The sequence below is a fragment of the Panthera tigris genome, chromosome B2, assembly GCF_018350195.1.
Source record: "Panthera tigris isolate Pti1 chromosome B2, P.tigris_Pti1_mat1.1, whole genome shotgun sequence".
Classification (NCBI taxonomy): Eukaryota; Metazoa; Chordata; class Mammalia; order Carnivora; family Felidae; genus Panthera; species Panthera tigris.
In genome coordinates, this window is record NC_056664.1 from 40,912,374 (window position 1) to 40,926,295 (window position 13,922).

Here is a 13,922-nt window from a genome sequence, read left to right on the forward strand (position 1 = left end):
GGGTTTTTTTTGACACATATATGCACAGGCGCACAACCTCCCTCGGCTCCTGGCCACTCCTCAGCCCCTCATGTCCCTCTGGAAACCCGTGGACTACAAGTCCCGGTAGGCTTCGGGCACTTAGCTCTGACTGCACGTGCGCACACGGCTGCCCGCCGGAAGGACCGAGTCTGGCTGTGTTTATCTCGTTGGGGAGCTAGCCGTCGGTTGGCGCGCAACGGGTTCTAGACTGCAGGCAGCGCGAGGATCCGCGGCCCCGCCCCGGCCCGGCCTGGCAGGTAGCCCGGGATGGGTTGAAGAACAAGGAAAATTGGAGGGGCTGGGGTCGCCCATACCTGGAGCTGGCGTCGTGGGGGAGGGGCCTGAGAGTGATGAGGTGGGGGTGGGGAGGGAACTAGGGGGATGATGGGAAAGGAGAGTGTTAATGGGGAAAGAAGGACTGGGGGAGGATGGTGAGGAAATGAGTGGGGGGGACCTGGTGGCTGGCAGAGGCACTGAAGGGAATTGGAAGGAAGACCGGGCTATGAGGAGAACGGGGAAGCTGAGGATAATGTAAAAAAAGGAGGGGAGGGTCTGGCATTGTGGGGGAGGGGAGTGTTGGGATGACTGGAAGAAGACAGGGATAGCGTCATAGGCAGGGAGGAATATCCCTGGCCGAAAGGGGTCAGTGAATATTCGCCTTTTTCCCCTTAGTGGAAGAGGGAAAATGGAGGGCTGTCGGGGTGGAGCTTGGTGCGGTGGGAGAAGGAAAAAGGAGAAAACTGCAAAGCTCACAGATCAAGAAGGGCCAGAAATGGGGAGTGGACATTGCAAGAGACCAGGGAGGGGTGTAGGTACATGAAGGGTATGCAGGAAGCTTGAGAATGCACCAATGATCCAGGAGACCCAGAGATAAATGGGGCCCCTGAGACAGTAGGGGCTTATCTCCATGAGTTTGAGTTGTCATTGTGAAGCAGCTAAGAATCTGTCCACTTTTGGATGGAATTGCTTCTCTCTTCCCTTGTGAATTCTTTACCTTGACATAGCCGAAGGGGGGGGGGGGGGAGTAGAAGTTATGAGGGAAGACAAAAGACACATTCTTAAACTGTTCAACCTCCTATCTGTCCCCACAAGTCCAGATCCAAGATCTTTTGGATTGAGAACAGGAGTAATGAAGTGAGAGTGGTTTCCTGCCGGGGCTATTTCAGGTTTGGCAGGCTGGCTATTTAAAGCATGGGATGGGGGGTTGAGGGAGGTTGAAGGGGGAGGGGGGCTGGCAAGCCAGCTGAAAACCATGTCTCTTTCTTATGAGGGGCCTCCCTTACTTGCTTTCTCTATGCCTGAGGTTCTGCCAGGTTCTTCGCTCTGCCAGGGCTTCTTGAGCAGGGAGCAGATGATCCACTCAAACCCAGCAGGTGCCTGCCAACGAAGGCAATACCCATTGGAGGAACATTTGTCTGACAGAGCCTTCAAATGTACCCATTATCACTAGGTTGGCAGGTCATGCTTGAGTCTATTTCTTGTCCTGCCCAAGGGCTCCCCCACCCCCCGCCCCTTCCTCTCTCTTTTCTAACACACACCCCTACCCCATACCCCTTTCAGGGATCTAAGTGGGAGAAGAGCTGCTGAAACAGCTTGTTCTTTATTACAATAGCGGGGTTGGAGAAGTAGCAGGAGGGGAAAATTCCTCCTCTCCACCCTCACCCCCTCAGTCCCCAGCAGACACATACCTTTCTGGCTTAAGTTCCTAGTCTTGGCAGTATACCAGGCACAGCTGTTAAAGGAACTCCTCGTGCCTGTGAGGGGCCCTGGATGACCCTGATGACAACAGCTTAGCTTGACGAGAGCTCCCTTTGAGGGGCTTACCATCCGTGGAGCCCCCTATCCTGGATCATTCCTACCCTATCCACCCTGCCCTGGATGGGGGGACTGTTTCACTCCAAAAGCCAAAAGCTTTTCTCTTTTGAAGCACCCATGCCAGCTTTCAATGGACCGATTGGGGTTGGCTGCACTATTAATAGCCCTGAGTATTTTGAGATCCCTTTCCCCACCTTAAAGAGCACAGATTCTTAGAGAGGTGGCAGTAAGCGGAGCAGAGCCAGAGAGACAAGAGAATGCACTGCCCTGGGAAGGGCAGGCGGTGCTTGCAGCTTGTGCCAGGCCAACGACACGGTGAAGCCTCCATGAGTAAGGGATGACCATGCTGAACCTTTGATCAGCAAATTCTGAGCTGTCAATCAGGTCAGAGCCGCCCCGCCCTTCACTGTGGGAGAACACAGGACCAGGGCTAGCTCCCTGACCTCTACCTGAGCTTTGGAAAGGTGGTGTGGGAGGGCCACCAGGGTGACGCTTGGAGGCAAGGGCTGGTCCTGGGCAGAGTCCTGGTGAGCCAGATAAAGACCTTGCCTGAGGAGCCCATGGCCATAACTTGTGTGCAGGTAGCAGAGGCAGCAGGCCGTGCCGGGGGGGCATGTTGCTGTAACCAGTGACCCAGGGGATGTTACGGTGGACAGTGCACCTGGAGGGCGGGCCCCGCAGGGTGAACCATGCTGCAGTGGCTGTTGGGCACCGGGTATACTCCTTCGGGGGTTACTGCTCTGGTGAAGACTATGAAACACTGCGGCAGATTGATGTGCACATTTTCAATGCAGGTAAGCTAATGCTGGGACCATCCCTGGGTACCCATGTCAGGGAGGGGAACGGGCAGGTGAATGAGGTTTGGTGGCAGTCCCCATGGCCAAAGGGGATGGGGGAATGAATGTCTGGTTTGGGAAAAGGTGAACAGCCTGGAAGGAGGTTTCCAGGGCTGAGCAGAACTGTGCCCACAGTGTCCTTGCGTTGGACAAAGCTGCCCCCAGTGAGGCCTGCCATCCGTGGGCAGGCTCCTGTGGTACCCTACATGCGGTATGGACACTCGACCGTCCTCATCGATGACATGGTCTTCCTTTGGGGCGGGCGGAATGACACCGAAGGAGCCTGCAATGTACTTTATGCCTTTGACGTCAGTGAGTATGGATCTCAGAGAGGCTCTGTTCTGCCAAATGATGCCTCCGGGGAATGGGCTGGGAAAGGTGTGGGCTGAGGGCATTCTAGAGTCTAGGAGGGAGTGGTGTCAGAGGTTGCTTACTGACCCAGCCTCTCCTCTCTTTCAGATACTCACAAGTGGTCCACACCGCGAGTGTCAGGAACAGTTCCTGGGGCCCGGGATGGACATTCAGCTTGTGTCCTGGGCAAAACCATGTACATTTTCGGGGGCTACGAGCAGCTGGTATGTCTGGGAGCAAACTAGAGCTTTAGGGTGAGAATAAGAAAGAGAAAGGGAAATTAAGGGTGGTGGAATGGGGGGCTTTGGCTTGTTTGCGGGTTTTGACGGGAGAGGCCAAGAGTCAGAGGGTCACCACGGATCCCCTCTTTGATTCCTTTCTTCACTTCCTTTCTCTTCCCACTCAGGCGGACTGCTTTTCCAATGACATTCACAAGCTGGATACCAGTACCATGACATGGACCCTTATTTGTACAAAGGTCTGCCTTTTCTTCTTCCTCCCTGATCCTTACTTTCAATTGAAGAAATCATAGGAAGCTCAGTGAGAGCAGATCCCCTCCTTGCCTCCGTGCTGACTCCCAGTCTTTTGTCTCTCTGCTCCTGCCCAGGGCAACCCTGCACGCTGGAGGGACTTTCACTCAGCTACAATGCTGGGCAGTCACATGTATGTCTTTGGGGGCCGTGCCGACCGCTTTGGGCCATTCCATTCCAACAATGAGATTTACTGCAACCGCATCCGTGTCTTTGACACCAGGACTGAGGCCTGGCTGGACTGTCCACCCACTCCAGTGCTGCCTGAGGGCCGCCGGAGCCACTCAGCCTGTGAGTGTCTGTCGGTCTCTGTGGGGGTCCCCTTTCCCACCTGTTGCCCTCACACTCTTCACGTTTCTCTTTCCTTCCAGTTGGTTATAATGGGGAGCTGTACATCTTTGGTGGCTATAATGCAAGGCTGAACCGGCATTTCCACGACCTCTGGAAGTTTAACCCTGGTACAGAGCGCTGCCTTTAAATTTTTTTTTTTTTAATGTTTACTTATTTTAGAGAGAGAGAGAGAGAGAGACAGAGTGTGAACTGGGGAGGGGCAGAGAGAGAGGGAGACCCAGAATCCGAAGCAGGCTCTAGGCTCTGAGCTGTCAGCACAGACCCCGACGTGGGGCTAGAACTCACAAACCAAGAGATCATGACCTGAGCTCAAGTCAGATTAACCGACTCAGCTTAACCGACTGAGCCACCCAGGCGCCCCCAGAGCACTGCCTTTAAGGGGAGAACAAGGAGCAATTGGGGGAGGGGAAAAAATAATCCTAAGTAGGTGAGGGTGAGCATGGGGGTAGGGAGGATGTCTGGACTGGGCAGGTATTAAACCTCCATATAAACTTCTCTTCAGTGTCCTTTACCTGGAAAAAGATTGAACCGAAGGGGAAGGGGCCATGTCCCCGCCGGCGCCAGTGCTGCTGTATTGTTGGCGACAAGATTGTTCTCTTTGGGGGTACCAGGTTAGGAGGAAAGTGGGAGGGCCTGGGGAAGGGCCCAATCTGACTGCATGGGAGGCATTTGAGGAGAAGGGTCTCATGGGTAGTCTTTCCTCCTTCCTTAATCTCTTTTTTGATCCCTATAGTCCATCTCCTGAGGAAGGCCTGGGAGATGAATTTGACCTCATAGATCATTCTGATTTACACATTTTGGACTTTAGTAAGTACACATATTTCCAGATGTGTGTCCCTGTCTTTGGGTGGTGACATTGAGGAGTGGACCCTTTCCTTGGTTCTGAGCGTATCCCTCTCTCTGACTTCTCCTTCAAAGGCCCTAGTCTGAAGACTCTGTGTAAACTGGCCGTGATTCAGTATAACCTGGACCAGTCGTGTTTGCCCCATGACATCAGGTACAGTGAGTGGTTGGAGAGGAGGGATTGGTTGAGAGTGTGTGATCAGATGAACTTGTTTCTCAGTATAGAGGGGACAGAAGTTTTTGTTCTGCTGGAGATGTAATGTACTTGAGAGTGAGAGCAAAGGAGATACAGGATTATCAGCTGGGTAAATCATATGAAGAAAAAAAAATCCGGTGTTTCAAACCAAGCTCAGAAGCATCACTTCCTGAGACCCGAGCCTGTATGGTTGTTTTTAACATGCTGAGAAAGTTCAATTAAATCTTTGAAGTTAGCTGCAAAGTATAGGAATCTTTGGATCACATTAGTTCCAGAGTTAAGGGAGGTCCTTCCTAGCTACTTCCCTTTGAATTCCATTCTTAGGTCCAAATCAAGCACCAAAAGTTATTTGGTGTATACTTGTGTCCTTCAGGGTCATTATGGACACTTCCCTCTCCTGTATCAGTTCAGTTTAACTCTTACTTGCCTGGGGGAGGGGGGGGGTGGTGTTCAGTATTTGGTGACACGAAGTATACAAGGCTGAACTGATTGGCTCATAGACTTGCTCAGGATTGACACATGTGCAAGTATTTCATACCAAGTAGACTGTAGCGAGGGTCTTGGCATAAAGGGGGTACTTGGTAAATCTTTGTAGGATGACAGAATTGTCAAAAAGAAAGGGAGAAAAAAGGGATTTAATTTTAATGGGGTGGGAGGGCTGGGGAAGTCTGTACAAGCCTAGGAGAGGGGAGTCAGGCCTTTAAAGGGTTGGGAGTTGAGAGTAAAAACAGGCATTCCTGGCTGGATCTGAGCAGAGGGGGAAAGGTAGGGTGGGAAGTTTACTGAGGTGTGTATACAGATGATTTTTTCCAGGAGTTGGGCACAAGCACACATATATAAACATAGATAGGAAGTCTACATGAGCTGGCAGGTGGATGAGTGGGTGATACCAGATTTGGTGGTGGGTGGGGCCACGATTGTTGACAATCATGTCAAACAGTAAGGCTATAAGAAAGAGGTGGCTGTGGGTGGTTGAGCTTTAGGATGTTGAAGGGACCGGTGTGTTCATAGGTTTGTTTGAGCAATTCTGGGCTTGAGGGTGGAGGCTCCACTCTTCTGCCCTTTCTGCCTGTCATTGTTGGCCTTCCAGGTGGGAGCTGAATGCCATGACCACCAACAGCAATATCAGTCGCCCCATCGTCTCCTCCCATGGGTAGGAGAAAGTTGCTGCCGCCTCCCTTCCTGAGCCTGCTATTATCTTCACTGCCCTTCCCCATCCCTCACCTGCCTGCCCCTTTGGTCCCTGGACTCGGTATACCTCTGCGTGGAGTTGTTGGACTAGAGGTGTTTCCTGTGCTGTGAACTCAGTGGGGAGCTGTAGGGGGGAGGGCTAGTTCCCTACCCCCTTGGGCCGAGGGCCCCTTCCCCTTGGTGCTCTGTCCCATACACCTCCTTCCAACTGCTCCTGGGCCTCTGCTCTGCCCCAGGCCAGCCAGGTTCTGTTGGGAAGTGAAGGGAATGGGGATTAGGGAGAAGCAAGCAGTGTCTGAGCCTCAGGAGCTTCCCCCACCCTTGTTTCCACCCCCTCCCCCTGCTTGAGTCAAGAGCATTGATTGGGAGCTGAGAGGAGTTGCAACTGTTGCCATGAAACCCTCATTCTCCCTGACCTGGGGAGGCGAGGACCAGCAGATAATCCCACCGTTCCCTGAGCTGTTGCTGTTCCCTGACGCTCCCAGCCAGCTCAGATTTTATAAAAATGGATTAAAAAATCTCCAAACGTGTGATCTGTTTTTGTGGAATACGATGGGGGTGGATGGCAGAAGCTTGCGAAAGGACAGGGTGCTTCTCTGCCAGGTTCTGGCTTCTCTGCCAAGAGCAAAAGGAAACCAAATACCACCAAGGTCTGGCCCTGGCTTTTCTACAGCGCGGAGTCCAGCGCCATGTGACCAAAAGGTGGCGACGGCATACCGAGTGCGTGCATCCGGCCGGAGTGTCCTAGCCACCACCGACTTGCGCAGACGCGTCTCCCGGAGAAGCCGGAAGAGGCGGGGCGGGAGGCACGAGGGCGGAAGTGGCGCCATTCGCTCCCGGCCCGTCCCACAAGCCAATGCCGAGAGAGAGTTCTCGTATCGTGGCGGCCCTCGGGTCTCTCCGCAGGGCCAGTAGAGGCGAGGAGGATGGCGAGGGCGTGGGGCCCGGGGTCCTGCGGAAGGGTGAGGGCCTCGTGCCGGCCGAGGGGCAGCGCGGGGCGGGGGGAAGGGTAGGTGGCGGCGCAGTGACCGTGAAACTGCCTAGTTCTCTGTAAGAGGCCACCGCGGGGAGCGCCGCCGACAAAATGGGACAGTGGGGTGTGAGGAGGCGCTTCCTGGGTTAGGACAGCCTGGGCAGTTTCTGAAAGGGAGGATGAGAGTTTTGCGCAGAGAGAAAACGCGTGTGTAAAAAAGTACAGTCTGGGGAGGCATTGGTTGCTGGGGGTTAGTAGGTCAGGATTGAACACATTTCGCAAATCTTCGTTGAGCATCTATCGTGTGCGGGCTGTTCTAGATGCCATTCTAGATGCTGTAGATACAGTAGTGAATAAAAGCCGTCAAAAACTCCTGTTCTGGGGTGACTGGCAGGCTCAGTCAGTAGAGCATGTGACTCTTGATCCGGGAGCTGTGGGTTCAAGCTCACATTGGGTGTATAGATAAGTTAAAAATAAAATCTTAAAAATCGTGTTCTCATGGAACTTATCTTTCAGAAAGGATGACTAAAAAAAAGTAAATTAATACAGTAAAAGGTAAAGCAGAGGAATGTGTATTTTTAAGGGTGAATTTTGATAAGTGAATTATACCTCAGTTTTTCAAAAAGATTATAAGGGCTATGGAGAGAAAGCAAGGGAGGGCTTGCAATTTTAGGTAGTTACAGAAGGCCTCACTGAGTAGGTGACATTTGAGCAACCGTTTGAAGGAGGTGAGGAAACAGTAAATACATCTGGATAAAGATTCCAAGCAGAGGCAACATCGAATGCAAAGGAACTGAGGCGGGATCATAGATCTTCTTGCTCAGTAAGTGCTAGACTAGTTGAGAGGAGTGGGAAAGAGATTATAGGACTCAAGATTAGAGACCAGGGGTGAGGTCACATGGGGGGTTTCAAACCACTATAAGGCCTGTAGCTTTTACTCTGATCAAGATGAAGCTATTAGGGAGTTTTGAGTTCTGAAGTGATGTGATCTGAAGCATGTGTGTATGGAAAAGGGGTAGGAATGATGAGATCAGCTTTGCATTTTAGATGCCCCTGTCCAGCCTGTCCAGCATAACTTTGGGAGGAGATGGAGGTTGGAAGACCAGTTAGGAGGCTAGAGCACTGGCTGAGGTGAGGGGTGCTGAGAGTATGAAGGAGAGCACTGGCAGTGGTAACTGAGCAAGGAAGACATGCCCTGTGGGGAAGACCGTGAAGGCAAGATTCAAAAGAAAATGAAAAAGAATGGACTGTGGCTTGGCCTACCCCCAACCGTACATTTGTATACCTTCCTTAGCAGGTGGTGGGAATGGTTGGGAAGTTAGGTGTCAGTGTAGCACTCTTGCATCCTGCGCTGCCTAAAGCCTGTCGTGATTGGCCTGATGGGGATATTGGAAAGGGTCAATTACTTAAGGAATGCGGGTGGGATGATGTCTCTGTAACGCTGGGAGATGTTGTGCTGAGTTGTGTCCCCACCCCTCCTTCCACAGACACATCTGACATGTCATTTGAAGAGCTGTTGGAATTGCAGCACAAAGTGGGGACTAAGACATACAAACAGTTGGTAGCTGGAAACAATACTAAGAAGCCAAGTTCTAGACCACCTGTCCAAAATGCATGTGTTGCAGATAAGCACAGGTGAGGAGCAAGGCCTGCCCCAGGAATTTGAGAATACCTGGGACTTTGAGTAGGTGTCTGCATTCCTAGATGGGAGGCCTTTGATCAAGACTGGAGAGCCAGGGAGGGCGCCTGGGTGGCCCTTTCAGTTAAGGGGCCGACTTTGGCTCAGGTCATGATCTTGCAGTTTGTGAGTTCAAGCCCCACGTCAGGCTCTTTGCTGACAGGTTGGAACCTGGAGCCTGCTTCAGATTCTGTGTCTCCCTCTCTCTCTGCCCAACTCCCACTGGCACTCTGTCTCTCTCAAAAATAAACACTAAAAACCAAACAACAACAAAAAACAACACTGGAGAGCCAGGGCATCTGGCTGGCTCAGCCAGTGGAGTGTGCACCTCTTTTTTTTTTTTTTTTTTTAATGTTTTTATTTTTGAGAGAGAGAGACTGAGCACTCACAATTGGGGGAAGGGCAGAGAGAGAGGGACAGAGGATCCCAGGCAGGCTCTAGGCTGAAGCAGAGAGCCCGATGTGGGGCTAAGACTCATGAACCGTGAGATCATGACCTGAGCTGAAGTCAGACATTCAACTGACTGAGCCACCCAGGTGCCCCTCTTGATCTTGGGGTTGTGAGTTTCAGCCCCATGTTGGGTATAAAGATTACCTAAAAATAAAATCTTTAAAAAAAAACAAAAAAGGACTGGAGACCCTGGACATGTCTTTTAATTTCTCCGTAGGCCTCTGGAAATGTCAGCCAAGGTTCGGGTGCCATTTTTGCGTCAAGTTGTTCCGATCAGTAAGAAGGTGAGGAAGAGGCAGGAAGGGCTGTCTCAGTGAGGGGAGATTGAATAGTTCATTTATAGTCTCTCTGTTCTTTCCAAAGGTAGCCCGGGACCCCCGCTTTGACGATCTGTCAGGGGAATATAATCCTGAGGTGTTTGACAAAACGTATCAATTCCTGAATGACATCCGAGCCAAAGAGAAAGAGGTTTGGAACATTAGACTAGCTCATGGGGATTCCAGGGGTGGGAAACTCGGGTCCAGGTTATTGAGTTGGGCAGAGGGGAACAGGGAACATAGTGGTGGGCAGATTTATTTCTCCTTAATTGATTTAACTCTCCCAAATGTGCTTCTATTCAAATCCTGGCTCATTAGTTTACCAGCCGTGTGACCATTGGCAGGTTCCTTAACTTCTCACTTTTCTAATCATAAAGAGATAATAAAATAATTCATATCTCTTAGTGTTACTGCATTAACAAACGCGAACCTCTTAGTATAATGCTTGGCACAACATTTTGGTTGACGTTTGCAGACTGCTAACCGTCATATTCATTTTATAATGTGGAGCTTGTGAAAAAGCAGTTGAAGAAGCACCGTTCAGGGCAGGAGCACGAAAAACTGCAGCAGCTGCTCCAGAGAATGGTGAGTGGGTCAGAATCGCAGGTGGGCGGGGAGAACAGTTCAGGGCACGCGGGAGGTGGTTCACAGTCCCTCCTACTCACCCGTCTCACCCACCTCGTCTTTGCTTCTCAGGAGCAGCAAGAACTGGCACAGCAGGAACGCAAGCGGCAGCAGGAGCTGCGCCTGGCCCTGAAGCAGGAGAGGCGGGCTCGGGCCCAGCAGGGCCATCGGCCATACTTCCTGAAGAAATGTAAGTGGGGCACAGCTGTCACAGGCTGGTTACAGGGACAGGCTTGGGTGGCCATAGAGGCAGCATGCTGTGTTGGGGGTCCGTGAGCTCCCTAACGAAGTCATGAAGGCTGGATCCCATGGGAAGTTGGAGGAAAATAGAAATGGTAGGGAGGAGTTAATTTGTAACTATTCTTATATCCCTAATTATAGATTATGGGCAAGGAGTGTTGCTTTTATCTCTCCCGCCTCCCCTACATATGCTGGGCCAGGCGCATAGAAGGAGCTCATAGTTGGTTTAATAGAGAAAGCAGGGAATGGTAGAAAAAATCTGCTTGCTGCATACGCCAGTGAATTCCAACCGAGTCATGTATCCCAGCATCGAGGTTGAGAAGTACAGACCTGGGGAAAGGAAAAGAGGAGTGCCTCCTCCCTTGCTTACCTGCTTTCTTTCTCTTTGTTCTCTAGCTGAGCAGCGCCAGTTGGTCCTAGCTGAGAAGTTCAAGGAGTTGAAACGCAGTAAGAAGTTAGAGAGCTTCTTGAGTCGAAAGAGGCGCCGAAATGCAGGCAAGGACCGGAGACATCTCCCTTTGAACAAAGAGTAATGAGGAACGGTTCTCAGCTCTGCCACTGCCCCAGTGAGAAACGGATCTATGGGGACAGACTTGGGCTTGGCCTCTTCTAGTTGTTCATGCAAGGGCAAGGATCATAGCTGCCCTTGAGCTAGATTGGCTCAAAGATGACCAGAGGGCTCTTGGACAAGAAGAGCAGCCCAGCCTTTTGTCCTGGCACACTTTCTCTGCTTGGATCTGGTTCATCACGTCCTCATGTTCTCCCATCCTTGCTTTATACCAGTGATCGTGGTGTAGAAGAAAAAGGGCCAGTGAGTGAGTGAGTGATCTTGAGGCTAGTGAAGGCTGTAAAGTCTGTTGATAGCTCCTAGTGCTGGGACTTTATGTAAGAGCCAAATCGTAAACATTCCTGTTGTTCTTTTTATTATTCCCTTTTGGTGGGTTTTTCGAGCGGCCTAGAACTACTGTTTCAGTGGGCCACCTGTGGGGGCTGGCAGCAAACTTAAGGCTCCCATAAAGTAGGAAATCAGACCAGAGACCCCTCCTACTTAAACCTCAAAGAAGACACGATCATTGAAAGAGTAAACCACTCTCACAGCTCACCTACGTAGTTTTGGTTTTGGATACAGAGGGAGAGAGGAGGTGAGGACAGAAAGTTTCCCCAGTAATGTACAAGCACAGCTGGTTGTCGGTACTGTTTGGGTCTACAGTTCCTACTCCCATGTGGACTAGAGAATCCTCAAGCTAATTAATGATTCAGTTTGAAGTGGTCTCAGGTTGGTAGTTCTTCCAGGCACCTGGCAGAAGCAAATGTAATCTTCACTTGGAGGGTTGTACTTGAAACTCAAGCCTCAAGGAGTTCCTTTAGATAAAATTTGAAGGAATGTGAGCTTTCAGTGAAAATATGAAGCACACAAGGAAAGAAATCACCATGAGCAAGAGTCATCAGGGACAATAGAAAACAGACTCAGACCAGCAAAGACAGATGTTAGAAATATAAAATACAAAACAAAATATCTTGCTTATATTTAAAGAGAAACTATGACTAAAGAAAAGAATATCTAAAAGGACCAAACTGGTTTGATAAAAAGTAGAGCTTTTAAAAATGAACAATATACTATTTGAAGTTAGAAACTTTAAGGTTGGGGTGCCTGGCTTGCTCAGTTGGTGGAGTGTGCAACCCTTGGTCTTGGTCTTGGGGTTGTGAATTTGAGCCCCACGTTGGGTGTAGAGATTACTTAAAAATCTTAAAAAAAAAAAAAAAAAGAAAGAAAAAAGAAAGAAACTTTATGGGGCACCTGGGTGACTCGGTTAAGCATCTGACTCTTGACTTCGGCTCAGGTCATGATCTCATGGTTCGTGGAATGGAGCCCCATGTTGGACTCTATGCTGACAGTGCGGAGCCTACTTGGGATTCTCTCTCTCTCTCTCTCTCTCTCTCTCTCTCTCTCTCTCATGGTTCGTGGGATTGAGCCCCACATTGGGCTCTATGCTGACAGTGCGGAGCCTGCTTAGGATTCTCTCTCTCTCTCTCTCTCTCTCTCTCTCTCTCATGAGCGTGCACTCTCCCTATCTTGCTGTCTATCAAAATAAATAAACATTTAAAAAGGAAAGAAACTTTATGGTTAAGCAACAGATTAGACACATCTAAAAGAATGAACCGGAAGTAGATTTGAAGTTACAAAGATGGAACACAGGGATACAGAGAAATGGAAACTGAGGAAAGGATTAAAATACATAGGAAGAACAAAACATGGAAGATAGATTAAGAAGGTATAATACATATAATCTGAAATCCAGAGAAGAGAATATTTTAAAGAGGCTGAGAATTTTCTAGAATTGAAATTTATAAGCAGTAAGATTCAGAAAGCCCTATTAATTCCAAGCAGGAAACAAATTGATGGCTGGCTCAGTCAGTAGAGCATGCAACTCTTGATCTTGCCCCACCTTGGGCATAGTTTTTTGTTTTTTGTTTTTTAATGTGATAAATCATGAAATTACTATGTTTTAAAGACTAACATCTAAAAAACAGTCATAAGGAAAAGGAAGAGAGGTAGAATTAGAAGCTAGGATATCTAATGCTTTATGCTTCTGGAATGGAGGAGTAGATGTAATTCTGATGACTGAACTATGAAATGAGCATAAAGTGTTTGTCCCCCAAGTGATTGTAAGCTGAGGGCTAAAGCTACCAGGATATTTTATCTTGCCCAGAGGGATCCAGTGCTCCAGGGTCCCTGATGCCACATAGATCAATCCTAAGAACAGATTCTGACAGATAAAAGAAAAAGACTATTGAACTATTGGGCTCAAAAAACACTAAAGGTAATAGAAAAGCTCAAAAAAAAAAAAAAAATCTGGTTGGCAGCTAAGTCTGAGCAGTTAAAAAAGCACTCTAAATGCTATCTTGGAACAAGAGTGTTGTGAAGATGCCCCTGTTGCCACCAGTGGTATTCCACTTTCCTTCTTGTTTTGCTCTAGATTCAGAAATTCCTGGCAGAGGCATTTGATTAGCTAAACCTTGGTTATATGGCTGCAAGGGGAATGCTGGGAAAGCAAGTATCTGGTCTTTCATATGGTGAGGGGTGGGCTTTATCTTCAACTTCAATTTGTGTGAGGTTTCCAAGCATAAGAAGGGGGTTTAGGGGTGCCTGGGTGGCTCACTTGGTTAAGTGTCTGACTTTGGCTCAAGTTACAATCTCATGGTTCATGAGTTCCAGCCCCGCAGCATTGGGCTCTCTGCTGTCCTTGCAGAGCCTGCTTCAGATCTTCTGTCTCCCCACTCTCTCTGTGCCCCTCCCCTGCTCACTCTCTCTCTCTCAAAAATAAATAAACATTAAAAAAAAAAGGGGGGGTTCAGATGAAGGGTAGTCATGAACATACCTGCATGTCCATCACAAGGCTGTATTGGCCCCACCACGCCTTCAGCCTGCTACTCTTCCCCTTCATCAAGGGCCCACAGGAGACATTGGAGAGCTCTGAGCTTCAGCGATGGGTTAGTCGGTCTAC

General features: G+C 49.6%; 1 protein-coding gene across 15 annotated transcripts; it reads left to right on the plus strand.

Annotated features, from left to right (window-relative positions):
* Nucleotides 1–7: 7 nt before the first annotated feature.
* KLHDC3 (kelch domain containing 3) lies at nt 8–12,050 on the plus strand. Of its 15 annotated transcripts, XM_042986399.1 has the most exons (16): nt 8–278; nt 1,114–1,187; nt 2,418–2,630; nt 2,808–2,984; nt 3,132–3,247; nt 3,430–3,501; nt 3,631–3,844; nt 3,925–4,011; nt 4,407–4,515; nt 4,638–4,711; nt 8,595–8,742; nt 9,453–9,519; nt 9,599–9,703; nt 10,063–10,137; nt 10,249–10,366; nt 10,813–12,050. In XM_042986399.1, exons 3-16 carry the CDS (start codon nt 2,477–2,479, stop codon nt 10,947–10,949), a joined length of 1,653 nt encoding a protein of 550 aa, XP_042842333.1. In that variant the 5' UTR covers nt 8–278; nt 1,114–1,187; nt 2,418–2,476; the 3' UTR covers nt 10,950–12,050. The 15 variants fall into 15 exon arrangements, with proteins under 15 accessions (XP_042842333.1, XP_042842326.1, XP_042842323.1 ...); XM_042986392.1 differs by lacking the exons at nt 8,595–8,742; nt 9,453–9,519; nt 9,599–9,703; ... (1 more) ...; nt 10,249–10,366; nt 10,813–12,050 and adding exons at nt 1,325–1,471; nt 2,038–2,220; nt 4,823–4,901; nt 6,034–6,668 and having other exon boundaries at nt 1,114–1,155; XM_042986394.1 differs by lacking the exons at nt 8–278; nt 8,595–8,742; nt 9,453–9,519; ... (2 more) ...; nt 10,249–10,366; nt 10,813–12,050 and adding exons at nt 325–376; nt 1,325–1,471; nt 2,038–2,220; nt 4,823–4,901; nt 6,034–6,668 and having other exon boundaries at nt 1,114–1,155.
* Nucleotides 12,051–13,922: the final 1,872 nt, after the last annotated feature.

What these genes read in the sequence shown, in the direction of transcription:
- KLHDC3 (XM_042986399.1), top strand. Translation starts at nt 2,477, where the DNA reads ATGTTACGGTGGACAGTGCACCTGGAGGGCGGGCCCCGCAGGGTGAAC. An exon ending in CCTCTGGAAGTTTAACCCTG is followed by an intron (nt 4,012 to 4,406) that starts GTACAGAGCGCT and finishes ACTTCTCTTCAG; the next exon opens with TGTCCTTTACCTGGAAAAAG. An exon ending in AGCAGCTGCTCCAGAGAATG is followed by an intron (nt 10,138 to 10,248) that starts GTGAGTGGGTCA and finishes TTTGCTTCTCAG; the next exon opens with GAGCAGCAAGAACTGGCACA.